The sequence below is a fragment of the Apis florea genome, unplaced genomic scaffold, assembly GCF_048593485.1.
Source record: "Apis florea isolate Af1SG1 unplaced genomic scaffold, ASM4859348v1 contig_2291_pilon, whole genome shotgun sequence".
In the NCBI taxonomy this organism is placed as follows: domain Eukaryota; kingdom Metazoa; phylum Arthropoda; class Insecta; order Hymenoptera; family Apidae; genus Apis; species Apis florea.
The window spans coordinates 2,907,469-2,935,315 of record NW_028256553.1 but is presented as its reverse complement, the minus strand read 5'-3'; the positions used below and the strand labels follow the sequence as shown (position 1 = coordinate 2,935,315).

At 29.3% G+C, this 27,847-nt stretch overlaps 1 protein-coding gene across 3 annotated transcripts in view; it reads right to left on the bottom strand.

Annotated features, from left to right (window-relative positions):
• The window catches only part of scrib (scribble planar cell polarity protein), a 45,787-nt gene that overhangs the window by 7,272 nt on the left and 10,668 nt on the right, over positions 1-27,847 (bottom strand). The window contains exons 3-26 of one of the 3 annotated variants that reach the window (XM_086903465.1): positions 9,266-9,344; positions 9,055-9,144; positions 8,836-8,956; positions 8,475-8,767; positions 8,265-8,398; positions 8,080-8,191; positions 7,829-7,995; positions 7,602-7,762; positions 7,273-7,383; positions 6,972-7,193; positions 6,638-6,883; positions 6,418-6,502; positions 5,764-5,916; positions 5,429-5,604; positions 5,235-5,372; positions 4,982-5,137; positions 4,809-4,889; positions 3,928-4,728; positions 2,849-2,956; positions 2,597-2,776; positions 2,118-2,147; positions 1,573-1,731; positions 1,122-1,499; positions 873-1,028 (exon numbers count right to left, since the gene is read on the bottom strand). In XM_086903465.1, coding sequence (XP_086759591.1) covers positions 873-1,028; positions 1,122-1,499; positions 1,573-1,731; positions 2,118-2,147; positions 2,597-2,776; positions 2,849-2,956; positions 3,928-4,728; positions 4,809-4,889; positions 4,982-5,137; positions 5,235-5,372; positions 5,429-5,604; positions 5,764-5,916; positions 6,418-6,502; positions 6,638-6,883; positions 6,972-7,193; positions 7,273-7,383; positions 7,602-7,762; positions 7,829-7,995; positions 8,080-8,191; positions 8,265-8,398; positions 8,475-8,767; positions 8,836-8,956; positions 9,055-9,144; positions 9,266-9,344 — 4,337 coding nt within the window. The remainder of the gene's footprint in view (positions 1-872; positions 1,029-1,121; positions 1,500-1,572; positions 1,732-2,117; positions 2,148-2,596; positions 2,777-2,848; positions 2,957-3,927; positions 4,729-4,808; positions 4,890-4,981; positions 5,138-5,234; positions 5,373-5,428; positions 5,605-5,763; positions 5,917-6,417; positions 6,503-6,637; positions 6,884-6,971; positions 7,194-7,272; positions 7,384-7,601; positions 7,763-7,828; positions 7,996-8,079; positions 8,192-8,264; positions 8,399-8,474; positions 8,768-8,835; positions 8,957-9,054; positions 9,145-9,265; positions 9,345-27,847) is intronic. The other 2 variants (XM_086903466.1, XM_086903467.1) reach the window with 2 other exon arrangements.

Below are 27,847 nucleotides of genomic sequence, written 5' to 3'. Positions count from 1 at the left end.
AATTAATATTCTTTTATAAATAGTTAAGAATTAGTAATTATGATTTCTTATATTCTTCATAATATTGTACATAAATATTTAAATATAATTATAAATTCTTTAATAATCTTGAATAAATAAAAATAAAATATTTATATAAAAACTAACGTCCATGCTTATGCTATTATTATGGTATATATACGAATGTACACAATGGGAAGAGCAACGTTTTTTATTTTTTATTATTAATGTTTTTATTAATACCACATTGTACCATAATAATTTTTCTGTTTTGAAAATAATTATTCCTTTTTTTCAATAAATTATTCCTTTTTTAACTGCGTTTTATATTTATATTATTTGTAATTTGATATTTTTAAACGTGTCCCTCCTTTTGTTCCAGTGCCATTAATAGAATATGAAATATTTTTGTTAAAAACTCATATGTATAAGTTTCATGAACATATGTACTTACATACACACACACATACATATATAAGCAAAAAGATAAGAATAAGAAAAAGAAAAACCAAAAAAATATACGATTTTCAATATGTTAAAGTCATGCATTATTTGTAAATGAAACTTAAAATCAAAAATAAGTTTTAAATAATTTATTTATAAAAAAAAACATAGATGAATAAGAAAAAAAAATTATATAAAATTAAGCATCTATGCAAAATTCATTATTTACAAAAATATATTATACATTTAAAATTGAAAATGAAATAAAAAAAATTAAAATCAAATATAATAACTATAGTTATTGTTAAAGAAACATTATTATTATTTTATTATAACTAATAAAAATAAATCATTACTTATAAATTAGTTTAGACATGCAAATATAATAATATATTCCAATTATATATTTATACTATTATAATACTTACATTTGTATTTTGAGGTGCTAGAGTATGTTTGCTCATCACAATAGTAGTTGTTTTGAGATCTTTCGTACCTCCTGGTGACTTTGGCGGTACGACCATATCAACCGGACTATTTGATTTGCTTACTAATGATTCAGCTGCTCTTACTACATCTAATACCTGTTTGATTTAAAAATATTTAAAATATTGATAATATTGAAATAACAACCAGATATATTATTTGATATTCTATTTCTTTAATATTAATCTTACTTTTTCAGGAGTAGATTTTTCTCTATGCTCAAGCAAAGCACGTTCTCTTTCTTCTTGTTCCCATGCTACAAGTTCAGCTTTCATTTCTTGTTCTTGTCTAAGAGTTGCTGCTTCTTCATCATCGCGATCTAGACTGGATATACTTTGTGATAACGATTTAGTACCTTCTGTTGTATCCTTTAATTCTTTGGATGTTCTAGATTCCTTAGAATCTCTTCCATCAGATATTGGTAATACTGGTTCAATTTCACTCTTGTCATATCCTTTACAAACCACCAACGTAATTGTATTTCCTGAACACCGTAATATATTTACTGCTTCTTGGTGAGTTGCGCCTAATAATGATGTACCATTAACTTCTAATAGTCTCATTCCAACCTAAAATTAAAAAGGTAATAAAATGATTGCAAAGTATAATTGTTTCTTTATAGTAAATACTAAAAATAATTACTTTCAGTCTTCCATCTCTTTTAGCTGCACCACCTGAGTTGATTTTGGATATAAAAACCCCTTCATCTGTATGATCAAGTGGATTACCTTTTTGTCCTCGAAGTCCACCTTTAATGTGCATGCCCAGTTTTTCACCTGGTTCTTTTGTAATAACTAATTCCTAAAATATAAAATTATTTCTTAATAATATAATAATATAGTTTTTTATAATTATTTTGTTATAAAAAAAAATTTTTATATTTTATAATTATTAATATTGAATTAGTATTAAAAAATATGAATTTTGTTTGCAATAATTTATATAAATATATAAATAATTTATTAAATTATATAACTTATATAAATATTTAAGTCATTTGGATTTTGTAATTTAGCATAAAGCATATAAAGCAAACAAAAATAAATTTTAAATTCTATGTCTAAATATCTCAGCCTAAGCAAAAAAGCAAATGCTCGTGATTCAGCGCTGGACTTACAGCCTTAATAAAAAAACAAGCATGGTATTACAAAATAAAAAATAACAGGTCAAATAAATTGAGTACTTACTGTCACAGGGATGTACTCTATTTCGACCAGCTTGTAGAACAAATTATAAATAATAGCATTAAAAAATGGCATAACGAAATGATTATAATTGCAGCACTAAGTGCCATGTTTTGCAGATGAGAAGCATTTCACTGGTAAATATAGTGCATTTAATACTAATAAATGAATTAATTCTATTTTATCATGGAATTATAGACAATATTATATATATATAACTAAATATATGTTTATTAATCTTGATTATATAATGCATTAGAATGTTAAAAGTTTTGATTTTTGATCTTAAATTTATATTTTAAAATATTACGAGTTCGAGAATTAAGCGTGATAATAAACATTCAATGTAAATTTGTGAAATTAGATTTTTATAAGCATTTTACTTTGAAAGCTATTTTGTAATTAAAAAGCAATAATTTTTTGCTAAAAATTTGTGCAATAACTAGCAAGCGCAAATAATAATTAAATTATAAGTAATTTACCTGATAATTTTCGGGTAGTGGATCGTGTTGGACAGTAAGCACTATTTGATCTCCTGGTCGCAAAAGTTCCATCACAGCCTCTTGATGAGTAGCTTTTGTTACATCAGTACCATTTACCTTTAGTATCCTATCCCCCATTCTTAATTTACCAGATTTTGCAGCTATACCACCAGGCACGACCTAATATATACATAACAAGATTTATATATTATATAAATTTTCGATATTAAAAAAAAATATTAAGAAACTTACATGAGATATAAAAATTCCAGGTTCCTTTGCACCAAATGGAGTGCATGAATGATCCGTTCCACCAATAATACTAAATCCTAGAGATCCTTCTTTTACAAGAATTACATCCTAAAAACCAATGTTTTAATTATTAAAATTAATTATTAAAATCATTGTTTAAATTACATTATTTTTAAAATTACTTTATAAAAGTGGCATTATGGATGTTTTGAAAACAAAAAGGAATTTCGTGAAAAAATGAATTTCGAAAAAGTGAAGGATGCACATGATTTAACTTTTATAAAAGCATAATTTATACTACTTACCTATTTCCATGCCAGAGAATAAGCACCCAAAGTATAAAGTAATATAACATTCCATACAAACAATTGCTAGCAAGTATTTTTTAAATGTTTTGATAATGCACATACAAAAATAATTATTGAATTAATCAATAATAATCAATATCAAATATATAGACATGCGATAAATAAGAATATAATTAATATTATTAAAATGAAAAATATAAACATAAATATTTATAATAGTGTTTAAAATTTTAAATTTTAAAATTTAAAATTTTTTTTAAATATATAATATAATAAATGTTAACATTTATACAATACATTTATAAAATATTATTTTCTTAATTAAACATGCACAGGAAGAAAACCATTCAATCACTTTTTCAAATTATAATTAATATTATAATTATTTCGAAGATAATTAATTGATTGTATTGAATAAAAAATTATAACATTAAAACATATATATAAAAAAATTATATAAAATAACATTTAATAAAATTGTGATTATCGTTCAAGCATGGAAATAAGTTAATATATTATAAATAATAAATACTTAACTTTTATCTAAAATATTAAAAAAATACAAACTATTCCATATCTAAGATAAAATAAAAATATATAATTTTAATATTTAAAAATAAGAAAATAAATATTATTCAATCTTCCTTCTCGTTTCTTCTTCATTCTTGTTAATTAAGATAAACAAAATTTTTTCAGGAAGAATTTAAATAATTTTCTTTAAACTGTATGTGCAACATAATCAATTATTGCATCTAGCTACCAAGCACATACCTCAATAATTACTGGTGGTACCAATTGATTTTCAGTCACCCTAGTTACGACGGTCTCGGTGAGAGTGCTCTTTGTGATGGTCTCAGTAACTTTACCAAGTGTTGTAGGAGCCGGAGGAAAATTAACATCTCCAGGTAGATTATCAGGCTGTTTTATTGTCACTGTCACAATAGGGCCTTGATGGGAATCTGGCGATGGCGAGGAAGTAGGAGGACGAAGGAAATGAGCAGGAATCATAGCCTGAAATTCTTCGTTGGTGATAGGCTTGGGTACCTGTATATCTTCCTGGGGTGAGGTTGACCTAGGTTCTGTAGAAGATGTGGGCGTTGAACTCGTAGTAGTTGTAGGTGTAATTGTTGGTTGCGAAATGCTGTGCCTAGGAGCAGGTTGTGGATGTAGTTGGCTATTTGTTGGACTTGGTGATATCGAAGAAATGTTTTTAATATTTCCTGATTCTGTAACACCATTCATTTTCGGTAACTCAGTAGTTTCAATTTTCATAGGTGGAGGCGTTTTCGAAGTAGGACTTGGAGATAATGTTCTATCAGCATCTATAGAACGCCTATATCCAGTATATCCCGGTTTATTTGCTATATAACTATTGGCATTATATAATCCTGTATATGGTTTAGGTGCACCGATCACTCGTGGTGATTTTTCTGAAGGTGTTACGACTGTAGCTGCATTTGCTTGAGAAAATGGTATTTCGCGTTCGACTACTAATCGAACAAATCTTTCTAAACCTGTTAATAAAGCAACTGCTTGCTCATGCTTAGCTCCTCTCATCTCAACTCCATTAATCTATAAAGGAATTTTAAAATATATAAAAAAAAAATCATAATTATATAAGTCAAACTCTAATATATTAAAATTACACTTACAGATATTACTTTGTCTCCAATTAATAATTTACCATCTTTTTGTGCTACGCCGCCATCTGTTATTCTTGAAATATATATCGCCTAAACATTTAGAAAAAAAATACAATTAATGAACAAACTAACGACAAAATAATTATGATATAAAAAATAATTTTATAAATTGAAAATCTTACATCACTATTGTCTTTGAATGGTGGAGAACCTTCTCCACCAGCAATACTAAATCCAAGCCCATTTTGGTCCCGTATTAATGTTGTGTGAACAAGAACCGATACCATTGGTTCATTGCCTACTTTTGTTGAAGATATAGGTTCAGGAATTTTCTTACACTTATAAAAATAAAAATATTTATTTTTAAATTTTATATTTTAATTTTAATTTTATATATTAGGGTATTCAATATAAAAAATATATATATATATATACCTTAATAGCATCATGAGATAAAGCATCACCATTTTCTAAATTATGTGAAAAACCTATAGATGAAACATGAGATGTCGCACTTGGAGCTCTACTAGTACTTAAACTAGAGCATACTGAGTTTTTTCTCGATGATACCTGCTAAATGTAGTAATATTAAAAATATAAAAAATTGCTTAAATTTTATAAAATAATACCTGTTCATATGGAGGCACTATCCTTGTAACTTCTCTTTGAACTACTAATACAAGAACTCGTCCACAAGCTTTCAAAACTTCTACAGCATCATAATGACCTACATTTACTACTGATACACCATTAACAGATAATACTTTATCTTCCACTTTTAAACCTGCTAAATCTGCAGGTCCACCTAAAAAAAAATCAAAATGATTATAATATAAATGAATATAAAAATAAATATAATATAAATGAAATAAAATATAAATAAATATAACAATTATAAAATTTTTATAATTTATATATTTTTTAATTTTTTTTATTTGTAACTATAAAATTATAATATTTGTACCTTCAGTGACTCTGGAAATAAAAATGCCTTCATCGTCGCCTTTAAAAGGGGTTGAACCAATACCACCAGCTATTGATAAGCCGAGACCACCTGTCGTTCTTTCAATGTGAATTTCGTATTGTTCTTCTCGTACTTCTATTGTCGGCTCAGTATCTGAAATCGCGTCTATGTAGTTAAAAATTTGATTGATATGTTATTATATATAATTAGATACTTGAATTTTACCAACTTTTATTCCCATTTCTTTTTTTTCTTACAAAACATCTATATCTTTTGGGCATATTTAATATTTTTTATATTTTTAATATAATATTCAATATTAATTAATTTTAATTGATGTTGAATGTTTAAAATTTAAAAATTTTTTACGCATGTACATGTCTTGTTATATCGAAATAGATAACTGAATAAATGATAAGATAGCTAATGAAAAAAAAAATATCTTATCATGGATTGTTTGCTGTTAGTGATTACGAAGTAATGATGCCGAAGGGTTTAGAACGATTCATCATACAATTTATAACGAAAAAATAATTATTAAAATATTTTATTTTATATGCAATGTATAAATGTTATAAAAAAATATTATATTTAGAGAAAAGATTTAAAAGTGATATAAAAAATGTGGTGATGTGATATTGAAATATAAATTACCTTGACTTTGAGCGTCAAAATTTTCTGTAGTTTCTACAGGTGCTGACGTGGATGTGGAAATTTCATCATTTTTTTTCATGAGTGCCTAATATATAATGAAAACTGTTTAAAATTTGTCTTTAATTAATTATAACTGGAAACATATTAACTACACATATTTATATGATATCAATTACATAAATATTAATATATTTCTTAAATATTTTTAGATAATAATTACTTGTGCAATAATGGATGCTACTTTTTCTTTATCCACTGCTGTGTGAATTCGTTTGTTTTTCAAATGATGTGGAGTATCTCTACGATGAAGTCTATTTGGTCTATTTGAATCACCACTACCATCATAATCTGTACCTTCAGCTATAGAAAATTCTACATGTCTTTGTGTTTCTTCATTTTCAGATTCATCATCCTCCTTATCATTTCTATCCTTTGACTCAGATATTGAACCTTCAGTCCTTATGTCCTAAAAAATAATTTTTATAATAAAAAATAAAGATAAACATAAATAAATAAATTAATTAATAAATCAATAATTTATCATAAATACATACAGTATTAGATTCTGTTATATATTGATTAGAAACTATTTCTGGTTCATTACTAGGTTGGACATCTGTATTATCAGTTATTACTCCAGGTACAATTTCCTTTTGTTCATTTTCTACAGATTCATGTTTTAATGATTCTTGTTCTATCAAATCAGCTGTCAAATCGTTAGGTTTTGTTGAAATATCAGTTTCAGTTTTGTCCAAACCAAATGTTTGAGAAACATCCTTAAAAATATTATTAATTTCTCCTTAAGTCAAAAGAAATCTGTAGTATATAATATTTTTGAAAAATTAAATTAATTACTTGCTCATCTGTAGATGTTGAACGACTATCATTTTTTCCTTTACTAAATAATTTATGAGCTTTTGCTTTCAATTCTTTAGGATGAGGTGTATTTTGTCGTACAAAAGGTGTCTGAAATAAGTGCAATTATCTTATATTATATATAATTACAAGAAAAAAATGATTAGGAAAAAAAATACACTCTTAATTCATTTTTTATTATAATTTTAATATAATGAGTCATAAGAATAATAACGTTTCCAACACATTAAATATCCTGATAATAATCTGAATTTAGATATGGTGAATCTAAAAAATTTAAGAGGTTTTGTTATATATAATTTGCTCACCTCCTTATCAGTTTCTGGAGGTTCATCTGTAAACTTGACAGAATGCGTTCTTGATGCTTCTTTTTCTTGCCATCCTTCATCATCACTACTACCAAGTTCACGTATTTCACCATCTTGAACAGCATTTCTCATTCCAGCAAGCATACCAAGTCTTCCTGAATCTAAATACATCATATTTTATATATATATATATATAAATTCAAATTTGATACAATTAATCTACTAACCATCTGGATGAATTTCTAATTGTGGTAGAAGGAAACAGGTTAATACTTCCTGTCCAGTTTCTTCGTCAACATCTGTCTGAAAAGTAAGCATTGGTTGTGCTTGATTTTTACTTAACCATACTGCCTTCAAGTTCAAATTAATTAAGGAATATGGCAAGTATTGTAATCTGAAAAATTAATTTCTTTATTAAATATTTTTAAATATTGAAACAAAAATTATATTTAAAATTTAAAATAGAAAAATTGCATACCTATTGCCAGACACATCCAATACATGAAGAGCAGTGCATTGTCCAACCTCGATTGGAAGATATTGTAATTTATTATCTCTTAAGGACAGTACACCCAATTGTTTTAAATTTCCTATAAAAAAAATAAGTATTTTTAACTCAAAAAAATTTATTTTTGATATTATTTGAAATAGAATATTTCTTACCCGTTTCCGTAGGAAGTGATTGCAAACTATTTCTATCTACATTCAAATTATTTAAATTAAGAAGTTTTCCTATAGATACAGGCAGTTCTAAGAGAAAATTTTCCGTAAGAATTAATTCTTGTAAATTTTCACACCTATAATGAGTGAATACATTAATTTTATTTTTTTCTAAAATATTTAAATTCTTATAGAGAAAAAAATTAATCTCACCTGCCTATATTTGGATTTAGAGTAGAAAGCCTATTTTGATCGACCTTGAGAATAGTAAGTTTTTTTAATTCTCCAAGCCCATCGGGTAATTTTTCAATAACATTTTGCGATAAATGCAGATCCGTCAAAGATTCCAAACCTCCTATTTCTTCTGGAAGATCTTCCAAGCGATTTTCAGATACGTCCAGGCATACTAACGTTTTCAATTCTCCTATTTCTGGTGGTAAATGTTGTAATTGATTATGATCCAGCCATAATTCTTGTAATGCTGGTAATTCTCCTATATGTGCTGGCTAAAATAAAAATACCAAATTAATATATTTATAATCCTTCAAAATGATTTATTTAATATTTATCTTACTAAGACTTCAATGTCATTGTCACCAAGATCCAGCCGTTCCAATTTATAAAGTTGGGATAGCGATTCTGGCAAGGACTTGAGCAAATTTTCCCTTAATTCCAATGATTGTAACGCCTCTAAGCTAAGAACAATCGATGCACAAACTTCAGTACTAGGCATAATATAATTTACGATTCTAGTAGTTCGAAAGCAATTAAAGTGAGTTGTTGTTACCATTACCTTCCGAAATCAGGCGGTAAATTCGTAAGAGACATATCATTAAGCCCCAAAACAGTTAAATTTCTTAATTGCACAAACCCTGCTGGAAGCCTGTTAAAAATAACTTATTTTTTTTTTAATTTTTCAATTAATGTTTCTAATAAAAATAATATTTAAAAAAAATTTTAACATTTTTCATAAAGAAAAATAAAATAAAGAATAATTTATTGACCTTGGAATGGGATTACTACTGAAATCCGCCACCTGAAGTGCCCGTAAATTCTTGATGTTCTCAGGAATGTCTGGTATATCTAGAATGAGAAAGAGCAGCAAATAATACTTATGCTGTATTTCCATTTTGAAATTAAATAGCTGAAAATCTATAGATATTATATTTAAAGTATATTTTCATAAAATTTTTTTTTATTACAAAAAAATGAAAGGGAATATCAAGATTTAACCGATAATAAACATAAAAGGCAATAAATAAAAAGGAAATAAACAAAGAATCAATGAAATTAGTTCTTTATAGATTTAATCGTTTTTCATTTGGTCGAAATTTAATTAATCCATCTCAATCAGTCATATTTATTTATAATTGCAAGTATATGATGTAATTTTTCGGCTATAGTTTTCAATCACACGAATTGCAAAAAATGGAAAGATAATTTAATTGCTAGAAACTCTTAATAAAAAAATTCTTATTTTCTTGAGAACATATGGTTAATTTAATTTTTCCTAAATCATTTTTTAATTATTTAATATATTTAAATTTTATGAGATATAAAATTCAAATTTTTTAATACTTTTTACAAAATGCATGCATGTACAGTATTGATAAAAATTATATTTCTTTAATACATGAACCTTTAAGTTCGTGTAAAAAACTTCAAATCGTTAAGATTATTTAATAAATAAAAAGTTAATCAACATTGCAATTGCACTATATAATTATATCATTTAATGATATCATCTAATTAATTCACGGAAAACCGATTAGCAGACAATAATAAATTCTTTTACGAAAAATAAGCACGATTCACTATGATGAACTAGGTATTGCATAAGAATGCAGGATGCTGCGTTGTAGCTGAAATAATATATTACACATGCATTCCTCCTGTGTTTTCCTCTATAGTACTTTAGAATTTCATGAATTAAAGTGAACGTAAAAATTTTTCATTATTTATAATATTATAAATAAAAATAAATAATTCTTTTCAATTTCAATACATATTATTTTTTTTTAAATAACATACTGCACGCATAAATGTATTATATGAAAAATAATTGTACAAAAAAGTTATTAGCATTAAGAACAAGATTACACATCTAGATATATCTAAGCATTTTAGATTAAAACAAACAAGTTCTTTTAAAAAGTGTAGATTTTTAAAGTTTACATAAACTTAATTTTATTCCTTCTGTTATAACTGTTAATACAATAAAATTAAATTATGATTGCATGTACGTTTTTAAATGTATTATGAATCATAGCGCGATTATGCATTCTCGAGTCAAAAGATGAAACACAGAGGAAAAGGGGAAGAGGAATAGAGAATCGTGTATCGCATAGCAAACGAACCGATAGGCTTTACGAGCAAATCGAACCTTGAAAAACCGCTAGTTACTTTTAACACAGTGGTTCGCAATCTCAAATCGTTACCATAACTATTTTATGCTATCAAACATTCAATATCCAAGTTAATTTTTTTTTGTTTTACTTTATTCTTTTTATAGGTATTACAACTCGTCGAATATCAACAAATATTATGTAACTGTATGAAGAATTTTTTCGGTCGATAAAATCGAAAAAGTAATACGCACGTGTTTCGTGACGGATGCGTACGCACACCGTGTCACAGGTGCATATACGTGCGCGTGGGTGAACGTAACGACAGCGACGTGGAACAATTACAAACTAACCGTGATTCCGCCAGACGGAAGAGACAGACCCCTTCGTTCATCGGATCTCTTTGTTCCCAAAAGGATGTTAATGATCGGTGAACAAAGGTATATGTCTGAGGACTTTTATAGCGAGGAATGGATGCACAAAAGAGACAACCTCGTAATATGCTTGGCTGGAATTTGAACGGTATCGAATATGTGGTGGCCCGCCACATAGTTATCGATCGATAACTTTCTGTCTGGCTACACACTATGCAACGAAGAAACGATACGCTATCTTATGGTTTTGTGGTTAAAATATCTCTGATCGACTGATACGATTACCGCCTATATGTAGTAGTATTATTACTCGAGTGAATGTTTTTTATGCATCATATCACTAGTTGGTGAGAAATTTCGATTATCACGCGCAATATCGTACGTCCAATGACGAGCTACGGGCAGTTTTTTTTTTTTTTAAGTGCATTTACATGCACGTGATAGATCGATTTGAAATACATCGAGGTCAGATTAGAAATTCTTTGTGACAAAAATATATATTACGCAAAATTAAATCGAGGATTGGATTTCTGTTTTTAGGAATTTCCAATGTTCTTTTTAAACGTCGAAATTAACGACGATAAAATGCAAACTGCAACACGATTAACCGATTCGATACCGACAATGACGCTTCCTCTTGTCGAAACAATGAAAATGTTTGCGGAAAAATTACGCGCGTTTATTACAAAATCGTTTCCTACCGCGCCCTTGCAATAATTCGCTATCATGATCCTGGTTACACCCTGTTCTTTTTCCATCGAATCGGTCGATTTTTACTAGTTACCACGATTCGGTCGATTACCACGCCTATGGGCGATTGCCGGTAACCTGTAATTAAGCAACCGGTAAATAACACAAAATAGCTTCTCTCTCTTCTGAACGAGTCGGCCACTGTAAACATTATAAATAGCATGAAACATCCACCCTCGGCCTTTGCAATTTACCTTGAAAGAAGAGGAGGTGGCGGAGGCCGTGTAAAATACATTAGAGAGTGGAGGGGGGAGGGGGAAGGACTAGCTGCCACCTGACATGTGAACACGCGTTAAGTTTGAATAAACTCACTGTTGCATACGCGAGAATACAAATTTACGTTTCTGTCAAGCATTATATCAACATAATATACGTTTCTCGTTCTCTTTTATAGCTTTTTTTTTCTATAATTTTTGATTGAAAGATCGAAGAAAATGAACACGATGCAAAAGTAAATCCCTCGCGAAAGTTAATTACAATTTATCCAACACTGGTTTCTCTTAAATAGATTATTTTACATACGTATGTATAAACAAATTTTATTCCATACATATTTTTGCTTATTTTTAGAATCATCAGTTTCGCGATCATCGCCTCGTTATCAAAAATTTAATCTCGTGTATAATAAAAACTACGTGTCCAACACGACAACGATGTTTACGCTTGTCAAGAGTTTTCTACGCGTTCAGTCTCGCTAAAGGAAAAAAGAAAATGCAATCGGGTAAATAGCCTTTAAAGCCGAAGCTTTCGTGACGTGTAATTTTATGCCGCATAAATCGCAAGAGATATTCACTTCTGTGGTTTCACCGCTGTGGATATGCAACAGGAGACAGGGGTAATATCGCGGTAAGGGTAAAAGATTACACAGTGCATGTAGGCTTTTTTTTTTGTTCTTACGTAATATCACCGATACACGTGAAGGAATTGATCGACTGGTCGTCAAGAGGAGGAAAAAAAAAAAATCTTCCTTCTACTCTACTCGATCGATCGAATATGAATCTCATATCTTGAATTCAGCATTTATTAATATTAAATTTCGCGTAATGTTTATTTTGTTTTTTGCCCTCCTTTTTTCTATCTCCGATAAGTTTCCACTTTATATACGTTTATCGAGTTTAATCGCGAGCGATCGAAAGCCTTTATAAATTGTCTCGAAGGGGGAAAAAGGAGAGCTGTGAATAAAAAAAAAAAAGAGAAGAAAGAAAGGGTAACAAGGGTAACATATTGCTTTGCGTTGCGCCTGCATACGTGATGGTCTACATTCTTATGTAATAATATGCAACACGTGAACGCGCGATGAACTCGATGAAAAGTTCGTGAGCTAGAATTTTCCCTTTACCAAGGGTGATTCATCCCCCATTTTTCTCTTTCGAAGGTTAAAGACATTTTCTCGTAAAAGGAGAGTGATAAAAGATGTTCTATTTCTTTTAATTAAATCTTTTAAGTGGTGTAATTTTTCTGAGGAGTGAATGAATCATCATGGATCTTTCTTTAAAAAAAAAGGATAAAGATCTTAATTTACTTTATCGGTTAACTTATTTAAGTGATAAAAATTAATAAAAAAAAAAAACAAACAAAAAAAAAAGGAAAAAGATTGAACTCGTAAAGAAAATGATACCCCAACAATAATTCAAAGTTCAGTTTTATACATAAAATATTACATTCTAATCACGATCAATCGATCTGATAAGTTCATTATATAGGTTTCGTAATACGGTCCACGAGTTTTGCTTCGTTGAAAAATCTATAAATATGGAAATCAAACGACAAACGAACGTTTCGTAAAGAATGGAAAGGAGCGCTTTAATGCCTAAAAATATTATCGTTTCGTTCTAAGAGGCAATATCAATTACTATTGCAATTACCGATCATGTATCATGAAAAATATTATTTTCTCTTGGGTATTTGTACGTATTTCCTTTGCCCGCTCGTTTATATTTCCATAAAAATAATGTTCTCTGTGTAGAAAGAAAAATCACATGCGATGCCTGTGGAAAAAAAAAAAAAAAAAAACAAAGAAAGAAAGGAAAAAATTCTCCGACTGGTTGGATTCCAATCAGTCGTATCTTCTTCGTGCGTTGCACCTACACGCGAGTGCAACGCCTTTCATTAATGGGGTGGGTTTCCTGAACCCGAACCTGTTGCTATAAACTTATATTTCTTGCACGCAACGAGTTTTCACTGTCAACCAGTAGTACTATCTATTCCAGATCCATTATCGGAATCTGGAAACGTGCTGTAATATATAACGTATCCTATCTACAAAGATTAATACGAGGAAAATATATACGGTTACACATCGTGTTTTTATATACATATATAATTTATTTAGAAACATTTTTCTTATCTTATATTAGGATTCCACTGTATTACTAAAAAGATAATTACTCAGCGGAAATTTTAATACTCATCTAATCAAAATTCTTTCGGAGGAATTTTTGTATTCCACGGCATCTTTGAATATTTTTTTAAATAATTACTTCAATGGCAATCTAAAAATTAATATTTTTAAAATATTTCAACAACAATATGACAATATTCAATTATCATTTTAAAATAATCTTTTTAAAACGTTTTTAAAATTTACATTTTGGCCTTTTTCTCAAAATAATAGAAAAGACTTTTTAACTTTTTAAGATTTGATATTCAATTTTCCAATAAAAAAAATAAAAAGCATCCGCTTTATCTGAAAATCGAAGAATTAAATTCGACGAAATGATTCGCCAAAGATAAAAGGAATGTAATGTTCAGAGCCTCGACTTTCTCGTTACGAAATGAATAATACAGAGAGAGTTTGCAATGGCGATTGTTTCTAAGAAAACAAATAAAAATTGCGTTTAAACGAGAATCAACGACATAAAAAAATAAACAAAAAAAAAACACGTAATTCTGCAATAGCTTTAATGCAATTTTAATCACCGATAATTAAGAATAATCGATATTGCTCGTTATGGTAAAATCCACGATATTTTGCACGAATTCTATCGTTTATCATGATACGTTACGAATTAAAAATTATAAATACTCGAATTCTTTTTTTATTTATTAAAAAATATTCTTGATATAAGATCTTCAACATAATAATATACGAAGATTTGTTACATTAATATTTTTTTTCAATAATTACTTATTTTTACAAGTTTTTCTTAATAATTCTTTTTTTTTTATTTCTATCCCTATATAGTACAATGTATAAATTAAATTATTTTTCTTCAATACTTTATATTACAAGTGTGGACGTCTATGAGAATGTCCAGAAATAGATCATGAGTGCATGCACATGCGTAGAAATAACAGATAAAAGGGATTATTCTATCATATCTTACGCGTGTACATATACATGTAATTCGTTTAATCATTTTCATACTTGGGATTATTAATGATTATTGAAGGAAACTGCTACAAATAAGAACGAAGTGTATACTGTTAAAAACAAATATTCGTGGATATAACATATAAAAATAAAGTAATCAAATCGAAAATTTCACGTAACAAATCATATACAATATTGCGATTAAAAATAATATAATAATCCCAAATGCTTTTTTTCCATTTTTAGGTTAACCGTTAATGTTGGTTTCATAATCAGAGGATTAACCAAAAGAAGAAGAAAACGAAAATCGATCGTTCGGAAGATAGTAGAAGTAGAAATTAGACCATGCGACGACAACCTGTACACAAGTACTCGTTGTTCACACGCACGTGCGTGGGTGGCTTAATCAAGGGGCAAGTTTTCTGAATCCGTACCTGTTGCGGTCGCGGTTTATCTTTTCCATGATCACGCAATCATTTTTCACGATATCGTGTCGCTGTTCTAAGTTTGTGTACGTTGTGTCTCTTTTTGCAGCAAAAGAAATATAAAAGAGAATCCAATGGTTAAAAATGAGAAAAGAAAAATGCTACAACGTCATACTCTAGAAAGCTCGTTGAATTTTGCACAAGTTGGGAAGCGGAGATGAATAATAAAAGGAAATGTTACGTTCAAACGAAATATAAACGGAATTTCCCCGGGGCTGAAGAACAGTTTTCATTAAAATGAAATGTTTCAATTAATGCTGAAAACTTAATGGAAGTTGTTAATAAAAAAAAAAAAAAGAAAAAAAATGTTATTTTAGTTGTATTAATGTTACTCTTAATATTAATCTCTTCTTAAACTTGATATTTTTAATTCCATGAATTGCATCCTGTGGCAATATAGTGAAATAAATTTAATTATACTTTGAAATATTTGTTAATGATTGGTTATATTTATTTATTATTTTAAATAAATTATCATTATATTTTCTTATTTATTCCAGTAGTATAAGTATAATAACATTTTTATTATCTTCCAGCAATATGATTTTTCTTTTCACTTTCAACATGATTTGCATAATGGATTTTTTATTCCCTGATTTTTTATTGTTTTGAACTTTGAAAAAGATCTGAAAAAGTTGTACTTTTTTAAAAAGTCAAACTTTTTTGCAACAAAAATAAAAAGTCAAAAATGTCAGCAGAAAGTTAATTCAGTTCTTTTAATTTTGAAATAAATATCCTAACATTTGTTTTTGTCACAATATATTTTCTTTGTGCAAAAAACAAAATTGACTTTGGTAATAGTTTTTAAAATAAAAATTAGATTACGTCAGATTTTCGAGAAGTTTTAAATATTATCACGTTATTTTATTTTCACCGAGTCGATTTTTTTGAATTGAGAATAAAATTTAATTAGCATTATGAATGAAATTAATATTAACTGGAACACGACTAATCTCGTGTAATTTAATTATTACTTTCTCTTGCCATTTTTTTCGCGATGAATTGTCTCACACAGAGCGTATCGCATTAATTGAAACAAGTGAAAACCGCGAAACTCATCTCGCATTACCATTGAATAAATCGCGCGATAACATCAAAAACACAATGATGCAATAATTAATCAATGACACCGCGCTTTCACGGAAAGCATAATTTTCACATCAATCTCGGAAACTAATGATCGCAACTATCAAACTTGTCCGACATTCTTGTCCAACTTTCGTTAAATTGTGCACGGATATAGAATAAAACGTAAAATTTATCCTCCCACGTTCAACTTTGAGGGAAGCATAGAAGTCTGAAAGATGAATAGCGCGATTCACGAACAACGAATTCGTTTTGCGCGTACACGTCTGAGCGCAATGTTTGGCAAAATTCCGAATTTAAATAAAATCGTTTGTTTTTAGAAACGGGGAAGAACAATCTTACGATTCATCCACAATTCAGGTTTCGAAACGATTCAACTTTAATCCTAACAATTATATAAGATATTTATGCATGCATTTATACGAACTATGTAAGCCGGTTTTATCATATCAAGCTTTCCACCATTTCTCGCTATTCTACGAGCGCGTTACTTCATACTTGCTTTTCTACCATGAGTTTCGTATAATTTTACGATAATTCCAAATACCGTGAAGTCGCGATAAAAACTTATGTACGTTTTATATATCTATGAAATGGAAAACATGAAATTCACGTGGGACAAACTTGGACGGACGACACAAACTTTTTTAATTTCGTTGGGATATTTTTATAAATATATTAAAAGAAATTTCTTTCCTTCTTACGAAGGAAATTATTAAAAAGTGCATACAAAATGCATAGATTCATAATTTAACGTTATTATAAATCAACAATTGCTTATAAATATTCATTGCGTATCATGAATTAACCGTTATCTCGTTCTTGAATATTTAAAAATCGATACCGCATTGCTCAATGAAAATTAAATTACGAATTTTTCCTTCCCTCTTTATATTTTTCTTTTTCTTTTTTTCCCTTTCCATCCATGAAACATGTGAAAATTGCGTGATATACGCGACCATTTTAATTAAATCGCACGAACACCTAAATTTAGAACGATGTATTTTCTGCGAATATTTCCTCGACACGGGACGCGTATCCAGTTGTCAGTTTCCACTCGATTGTTTCTCAAACTCGTCCTCGCGAGTAACTTGTTAGCCATTAATGAGGTCGACCGCGAAGTGTACGTTAAGTGTGAGCGAGAAAGTTGCGCGTACAATTTATAACAAGTTCGTAAATGTTCTAAAACCGGCACGGAAACTTCACTTGTTCCCTTAATCGTCTCGTCGTCTCGTAACACGCTAACGTTAATTAATTTATTGAATTATATATAGTCCCTAGTATAAGTGCGTGCAGGCTCGAAGCTTTAAATTCTAGAGAGACGGAAAAAAAAAAAAAAAAAAAAAAAAAATAAATTTTAAGTTTAATAATAAAATTTTGCGAAACACATTTCCCCTAATTTCTTTAGTGAAAATTAATCATTAAACTTTTTAGACTAATTAAACTTCCATTATATAGAGAGATATAATGAAAGAACGATAGAACTTATCGATCTCGACAAATACGAATATCGTCATTTGAAACTTTCAAAACGATTAAAAGCATTATATCCACATTGAATTTTTACAATTCCCTGGAAAAACGTATATTAAGAATTTTATTACCTATTTTTAACTCATTTTTCTGCGTAGAATTACCTCACTCTCAATTATAATACTCATTACGCGCATAACGACAATGTTAATAGTACCAATTACGTTAACTCCCCTTGTATTGTGTATAACGACTCGCGATTAACCGTTATTTATATCTTAATTCTACGCGTTTTTTCTACGTCCCTTGTGGACCACACGTGGATTACCACTCGCCATCATCATCAATTAAATGAAAAATCTCAAATTTCATAATCTCGTATCCACGCACGTACAACATGTAATCCACTATTTATTTTCTCGTTTATTTTCGTTTTTCCACGTTAGTGCATAGATACGTGACTCTTTGGATATCTTAAAGTTGAACAAAGCGGTTCGATCGAAACACTACGAACACTCTAGGGTGCCACGAAAAGTGGGACACTTTTGTTCCTTCTCCTCCTTCTCCTCCACCTCCTCTTCCTTCCTTCTCTCTTTCTCTCGTTTCTCTCTCGTACACCGTCTCAAAAGCGACGTAGAAATATCAATCATTGGCCCAGATATTGCGAATCGTTTTTATTCAATGCACAGAAATGCTGCCCGCGCATATGCACACGCGTGCAAATATCATTCACCATTCTTTCACCATCCCCCTATGCTTGTATCACGGTTGAAACAAAACGCACGAACTGGGGCGAGATTTCGATAAAATATGTGCCCCTATACTATGGAGAAAAAAAAAAAGAAAGAAAGAAAGAAAGGAAGAATGGAGAAAAGTCTCGATTTACTCTTGCATTGAAAAATTTTCACGTGTAAACACGTTTTCTGAAAAGAAGAATAGTGATCCTCCTCTCTCAATGGTTTTTCGTATTCATTTCTTGATATGGATTTGAAAAAAAATATACGCGTGTAATCTTTGCTGGTGAATCCGAATGGAATGGTACTAATACAAGGATTGCATAGAAAAAAATATCACGCGATCCCCTATTGTGCAATGACCTTTGAATGAAAGTTTCATTTCAAGAGATATCAATTTAATCCTTTTAATGCAGATTAATTTTTATACTGTGAAAAAAGTTTGTTTACAGCGATAAAAGGAAAAAAAAAAAGTAAAAATAATCGTCAAAAATATTAAACGAGTATCAAGATCATAGACTTGAAAAGATTATATATTTATCGTATAAATCTTACAAAAAAAAGTAATTAACTACTCATTATCATATCATTCTTATTAAACAATTTTATAAATCGAGTGAGGATGATTAATTTTTAAATTTAGAACGATGATATTACAAAAAAAAAGCAATAAAAAATTTCTTAATAATAAGCAAGCATCAATCTCATTTGCAAATTCTCATTATTCTCAACGTTTCGCAAAAAATACTTGATCGACGCACGCGAAGACGCAATATTGCAAGTTTAGGAAACGTGTTTTCTAACAGAAAAAAAGAGAAAAAAAAAAAGAAAAAAAAAACTTGTCACATTTTTATAGTACTTAGAAAGACGAAACGGAACGAGGTTGCATGACGTCGCCGTAAGTCCCGACACGTTTCTATAACTGAAAACGTCCGGGAAGCCAACGTATGTACGCGTTTCGCGTAACCTGATTGTGGCGCCTTATTGAGTTTCCATCAACGACTTGGTATGCACACCGATACCAAGGTACACACTTGGCGTTGATACGTTGACCATCGTGGGACAAGCCCGTTGCACACTCATTTTCCAAGCCGAAAGCACACCGCTCCATTCTTTCTTTCTTTCTTTCTTTCTCTCTTATAATATGTAACTGTTTCTTGAAACCACACGAGGGACGGAGAAAAATGAAGGATGTATAGAGGTTTGAACAGACCACAGGTATAATATTGGTCCCTTTTCTGGTGAAGAGATTTCCCGTGGGAATAATCGTATAAATTGTCCCGGATAATATGGAGGAATTTAATGGTGAAGTTTAATACTTTTACGTAACAGAATACTTTTTATATAGAGGGCGAAGATTGCTTTTTAATCACGTAAGCACGTATATATGCATACATGCATATATATATATTGTACACAAGGTATCCTCTTTTTGCTCTTCTTTTTTTTTTCCTTCTGCATAACGAGTGAATTTTACGACGAACGTTCAAAGGAATTTTTTTGCGGTAAAATTTTTCCTAACACGTTTATCATTGCATTTGCGATTAATAGATAGATACTCTTCGAGAATATATATATATATCTTGAATTTTTAAAAGGATGTATATGATTTTGAGATATTATTTCATTTTTAATTTATAAATCTCTTGCTTCATATTTAAAACATATGTTTTAGATGAAAATGTTTTAATGTTCTTTTACAAAATTTAAGGTACATAAATGATTAAATTAAAAGAGAATCGCCAATTATCGATTGAATTAGACCTCAACCTGATTTAGGAAATGATTAGCAGCTTGTTTGAGATTCCTTGACTCGATTCTAATAGGATCTGATGACGTTATGTAACTGGAATTTTTGAATATTTGAACTTTAGCTTCGATTAAGAAATAAGCAATAAATGATGATTGAACTCACAATTCCATTTTAGATTATAAAATGCTTGAATCGATATATAAGTCAGCAATCTTTGAATAATCTTAATGGATTTAAATCATAAAATCACTTTACGATATATAAAATTTCTAGATATCTTTTAAAATGAAATTTAAATAAAATTTTGTTTTACCCAATCCCTATTGAAATCGAGATATTCTTTCAATGCATTTTTTTTTTTTTTTTTGCATGTATTCTTTAACACAGAGAATTCTCAAAGTGTACAATCGAAATATACCCTGTAAACAAAAATTCCAGGAACTGGAACCTGTGCCCCGGATCGAAATCGATGATAGCCCGGCGCGAAATGTAAACGTATTAACATTCCTCGTGTGACTCATTTGGCTGACTAACACTTTCCTCGTTTCTTTCTCTCTACTCTTGCGTATTTTTCCTCCGTCTTGTCACGCCGTTGATAAAATAACGCGTCTCGATGATACGTGCGTAGAATTTTCAAGTAGTCGAACCGTAATCTCGACGTAACCGAGCTGTGTAATAATTATATTGCGAATAACATGTAACGTGTAATAATTTCTGTTTGATTACTCATTCGTGCTACAATGATATTAATACAAATATATATATATATATATTGTGATTTTATAATTTACAATACGAATATGTGGTTTATTTTTACACTATAGTATAAACATGAAATGAGTAAAGTGTTAAGTATACGTTAAAAATAGATTTTGAGTTATATTCAGCATATTTATTAATACACTTATCATTTTACTTTACCATAAATGTATCGTAAAACGATAAATATTTCTTAAAAATAGATTCTGAGTCATTATCATTACTGACATAGAATTTTTCTATATATAAATTATATCGAATATATTCTTGATATTTTTTATGGCCAATGGCTCACAACACCTTCGCATTTTCTTCGAAAATTTCTCGAATAAGTTGACAAGATGTTACTAACGAGCCTCGTTATTTTATAAAGAGCATAACAAAATTTTCTTTTCAAAGCCAAGTTTCGATTATCCTTAAAAGGGAATTCAGATTCACAATTCATGGTAAAAAGCGAAGCGAAGTTAATCGAACTGACGGACCAATAAATCAAACCAGTTGAATAGAAACTTAGTTTATAATTGGACGAATAAAAAAAGTATCTTTTATTCTATTTCTATATCGAGATTATATGCATCGGATTAACCATAAATCAGGTAACCTGGTGAAAACTAATCTTAAAATTACCTACAATTTTAAATCTATATATACGATAGTTATAAAAAAATTTTATCTTGAGCTATCGGCAATATTCATGGAACATCAGTTATCATTATATCAAGGGATCATTATCTTTTTAAATAAGTGTCACGTAACAGTCTCATATCGATCACATGGATCGTGAAACGAAGATGATTTCGGTGCAGGTGCATCGTACAAAACCGATAGAATAGGAATTAATACGGTACCACGTGCACCGGAAGAACGTGTCTAGGGAGAGGAGAATTTATGATATCGATTATCATAGGAATGCAATTTATTATACAAATTGAATTCGAATGTATAATCATGAGAAGGAAGTCAGTGGACGAATAGAATACGGTTTACATCGTTTTGTCCTTACTACGTTTACTTAAGTTATGTACAGTTAATTTTGAAAAGGTAAGTGGAAAATAAAATTTCTCTCCATGATCGTTTTTAAACAAAACTTTAAATTTGAAAAAATTAATCGGTGCGTAAGCTTAAGAATCATTGATAAATTATGATAAATTGAATATAAAATCATTCAAAAAATCATTTCACATGCTAGAAAGAAATATATCTATTTTTTTTTTTTTTTTTTTTAATTTCAGAATCTTAGAAAATATTGAATAAAATTTTGTATCAAATATTTTAATGTGATGTAAGTGTATAAAAAATTCTAAGATGCTTCTTAGAATTCATTGTAAATTGAATGGACTTAAATACGCGCAGAAATTTATAATTCTAAGTATAATCTATCCAATTTTAACTCTAACAATCATTTGCACAATCTTTGCCAGGTTGGCAACTTTTATAAACGATTATTTATTTTATCATATACTCTTCTATCTATAAAAGAAACGACGAAACGACTTTTTTGGTTAGCCGATTCTTTCAAGTATGAATTATACTCGATGAATATTCAACATTGATGCGTTTAAATCGAAGTTTCGTCCGACGAAATATTTCGCATTAATTTCTCGCGATCTCACGTCTATTTTTAGCAGACACCCGATATATTTCATAAATCCTTCCTTACGAAACGTGACACACGCTCGCGCGCAAAAAGGAAATAATTCGATCGGTGATTCGCGGGCTCTGCATTAATCTTGCAGCGTATTGCCGCACCCTCTTTCCCCGTCTTCATTATCTTTGATCCCTTTACCTTGAATTTTACTTGAAAAATTGTCCTCGTATAACACGAAGAAAAAACGATAAAGAGAAAAAAGGAGGAAAAGTGATCGATAAAAGAGATGGCGGGGGAAAAAAAAAATGTTAATTATCGATTCAAAGGAATCGAATGAAAAATGTAACGAAAAAAGGAGGGAGGATGAGAAATTGCAATGAGAAAGTAATGTTGATCAAATGAGAAATCTCAAATAATTATAAAATAAGGTGTAATTGAAATTTTTAACTTAGATATATTTATAATAACTGGATGGAGTGCAGTAATTAATTTGAAAAATTCTTGGTAAACGAAGAGCAGAGATTAAATAATAGAACGTAGTTTATAAAGTTGTTTCTAAGCTGTCATTATTATTTCTATCCACTTTGATTTCTTGATAACAAATCTGAGTAAATACAAACCCTTTATTACATTGTTTACTGTGTATTATATAACAACATCGATATTGTGGCAATATAATATTTAAACATATTGTAATTTCTTCTTCAGATTTATATTAAATTCTGTTTTTTTTTTTTTTTAATATTATAATTATAAAAAAGTTCCAAGATTTGACTTAATATTTCTTTTTTCATTCATAGATTTTCTGATCTGAATTCTATAATTTTATAAAATTTTTTAAAGAAATTGAATATATATATTTATATAAAAGTTATTCGAAATATTAGCCTTTTTTAAAATTATCAGCATTTCTATAATCTATAAATCATATTATACATATCTCTAAATTGTTAATACTCTACATATTTATGATAATGCATATGCGATACTTATATTAAATGATAATAGCAATTGATTATCACACAAAGTGTAATTTACTATGCTCTGAAAATAAAGAATTAAAAAAAAAAAAAAATCTAATTTATTTGTACACATAAAATGGATTATTAATTTTTAGAGAAAAACTAACTTTCATCAGTTGATTTTCTCACATTATATTATCACACAAATAAAACTACATCAGAAACAATATAGCCGCTATATAAAATAAACCTATTCAATTATAAATATACATTCAATTTTCTACTTACAAAGAAAGAAAATTTCAATTCTTTAGAATCACCTTCGAAACTATAACACACATTTCCTCAAAGAAAATACTTATATAGAACTATAGCGATACACGAATTTCTAACATGTATGCATCATAAATAATGAAAATGAATTTTCTTTAATGAGATGTTCATAGAAACGGAAAGAATTAATCTCGAATCTTGTTATACGAGCTTGTAAAACTATATGACACTATTCGAACTATATTTTTCTCCATTAATTTATCATATCCTGTGCGAGAGAGAAAACGTAGGATTACTCAACGTACTTAAACCGTGACACACGCTTATACATTATACAGAGGCATCTGTGTGAATGCATACGTGTGAATTAACGTCGCATTTCACATGTACGCCTGTAAAATTATTTACTACTTGCTTATAACGCTGTCACATAGTCTTAAGAAGATGTCTAGATGTGACACGAAATAGCACACTAATTATATACGTCTTCTACATACAATCTAGCGCAGTATTTTTAAAATTTTTTTTTACTTACGACCTCCTTTTTTAATATTCCCTTTCTGCTTGAGGAGATAAAAAAAGTTTTTTAAATTAAATAACATTGTTCTATCGCCATGGAATAATTAATGTTTGTAGACCATGGCAGTGTTGTTATTATATTTAATTAAATAAAAGCTAAATGTTATCAATAAAATATTAATATTATCGAAAAAAAATCCTCTAAATCGCGATTCATGAATTGAAAATAATCAATAATCTAATCTAGCAGTCCAAAAATTAAGGGACATATATTGAAAATAGTGTTGATTATGGTATCGAAAAGATAGAAGTGATTTGAAAATATCTTTTTAAAATTATGTATTGTTAACATTATTATTCATATTTTTAACAATATTGTTGTTAATATTATTAATCGTGCGTGGACCCTTTTATACTTGAAATCTCACGAGGTACGCACATGTATATCGCATGTATCAATGATACGTAGAACGTCCCCCCCCCGCTTCATTTATAAAGTCGCCGAGTAGAAATTATTGATGTGATTCATCACTCAAGTTACGTGAATGAATTTCACGATCATTTCATCCTTGATTTTTGTTACGATTCGAAATAGATTTCGTGGAGATAAAAATTATAGGGAGAATGGGCAGACGTGAGATGTGATTTTAGAGAACCTTTCGAACACGGAGGCGTTCGAGATACACACTTTTACTGAGCACTGACCTTCCGCAAAGGTGACGATAAATTTCAATAAAATCGCACCCCCGCTATTAATACCAATTGAAAGGGAATAAAAGTCTCATTCGAGATGTTGTGCGAAGCTTTTCATCTTAGTTTTCTTCCATTGAACATTATAGCAAAGAGGAGAGCTTTCAATGAAAAATCTATTTAAATCTCCGAAATCTCCGAAATCTATAATTTCGATGATATAAATATGAAAGAAATATAACGTGAAAAAAAAAAAAAAAAAAAGAAATGATATTTCTTGTTCGTTTTCGCGAAAAGATGTTAATATATTTTTTTAAATGAAAAACTCAGGCAAAGGATGAAATTATAATTACTTTACTATGAAATTAAAGGGACTTGGATGCTTGGAAGAAAGTGAAAAATATAAATAACCTTTTAGCATGAAAATATTTATCTCAAAATATTTTACCTTAGATTTTACTGATGATTTTTAATCCATCATTTTTATAATAGAATCTTTCTAGACGTAATTTTTTAGTGAAAAAAGTTTGAAAAATTGCAAGAGAAGATGCTTGGCTGGTAACGAGCAAAAGTCAGTTACTACAAATTCCATTTTCCCTCGGTGTGGTGAGTTCATCACTGGGACCGAATACAACGCAACAACGAAGGTTATTTTACTCAAGGATAAAATTCAACCGTGATTCGTGCCCTTTTGATCATTCTACAAACGAGCTAAACTGAATTTGAAACACATTGTGCGGGAAAATTGCAACGTGGAAAAAAAAAAGAAGAGAAAACAAAAAGAAAAAGAAAAAAAAAAAAAAAAGAACAATGAGAAAAACTGTTATTAGCACAATTATTTCGATGACTCGCTGAACACAGTATCGACTTTTCAGCTCGTCAATGCCCGAGGCGGAGTTTTTCCGCGGATAAAACGCGACAAATATTTCTGTACACTCGTGAATGCATCTCTTTATTGCACGTCTCGAGGATAATAGGCGACTGAAAAATAGTTTCATACAGCGAACCAGACATTAACGATAAAGACACTCTATTAACGTTTCTGGAATATTTATCGTTATGACAATCGACGTTTTCCAATTTTTTTTTTTTTAAACCATATAATGCAAAGTGATTCAAAATATTATACAATACAAAATTTCTTATTCTCTTCTTATTTTTGGAATTTACATCATTATAAAAATTAACTTAACATTTTTAATTTCTTTCTATAATTCAATGCCACATACATTTAAAATATAACAAATAAAATTCTTAATAAAAAAATTAACGTTTCAAGAATGTTTTTAAATTCTTTATTACATATTGCGTATTATTAATTTTAGCTTGATAAAACGATTATATATCCAATTTGTAGATGTAACACACCTGGCTAATAACGCGAATACATTGTGCCCTATTATATTATGGTTGCATTAGAGAGTTATATATAACCAATTGAACCTATGTTTCTCTAAGTGAAATGCACACAATGATATATCTATAGCATATCTGAATACAAATTACAAGCCGAAGTAATTTTAACGCTAAAGACTATCCTTAGAAATGTCTAAGAACACTCGTTAAAAATCGACAAGAAAATTTTCTTATCGTCGTCTTTAATCACGTTTCGCTTCCCCCGTTAATTTTCAACTTTCCTCGCTCGCTTTTTACAACCCGTAATAATCTCTCCTCGTCTCGTCCCATAGAAATCTTTACGATCTTTACGATGATAGTCGGGTGTAAGGTTAACAAATCAAGTTTAAACGATGAAAGGATGCCACATATCAAATTTTGACAGTGATCGCATCATATAAATTGCTCGTGACATAAGCTGTCGTAACGCAAGAACCAACGTATCTCAATTTCTTCTCGAGCCGGCCATCGATCGATACCCTCCCTCCTCTTCATTGATGTTACACGTAGTAGTGGTAAACGGCGAAACGGCGATCAAGATCGATTAAAATCCGGGGAAAACGTTACGATTTGGTGGAGGGCACGCGACTAACCACGCGCGCTTTACGAGATATGACCTTCGTTTAATAAAGGTCAGTGGTTAATTAGCAGAGGTCAGTACCGAGTCGTTGCCGAGGCTCTATGAAAGAAGCTTATGCTTCCTTGTTAGGAAAAAGTCAGGCGATAAGCATGACCCTCTCGTGGATAAAGTAGATAATATACTTTGCGTACGGGGTTATTTCATAATATGCGACTTTTATGATAAAATATTGGGGATATTATTTATGATTAATACTCGGTCGCGATTAATTCACTTTATATTTTATATTAAATATCACGTGAATCGTGTAAAACGTTTATTTATCCCCGAAGAAATTATTCGTATTTCAATAAAAAATTCACGAAGATTATTAACGTATTATTTTAACATCGTTAAAAAAGTAATAAAGAGATCGTTTCAAATGAAAATGATGAACAAATTTGAAATTCTTTTTTTTTTTTTTTTTTTAGAATCGTAAAAAGGAACTGCACCACGATAAAAATTCAA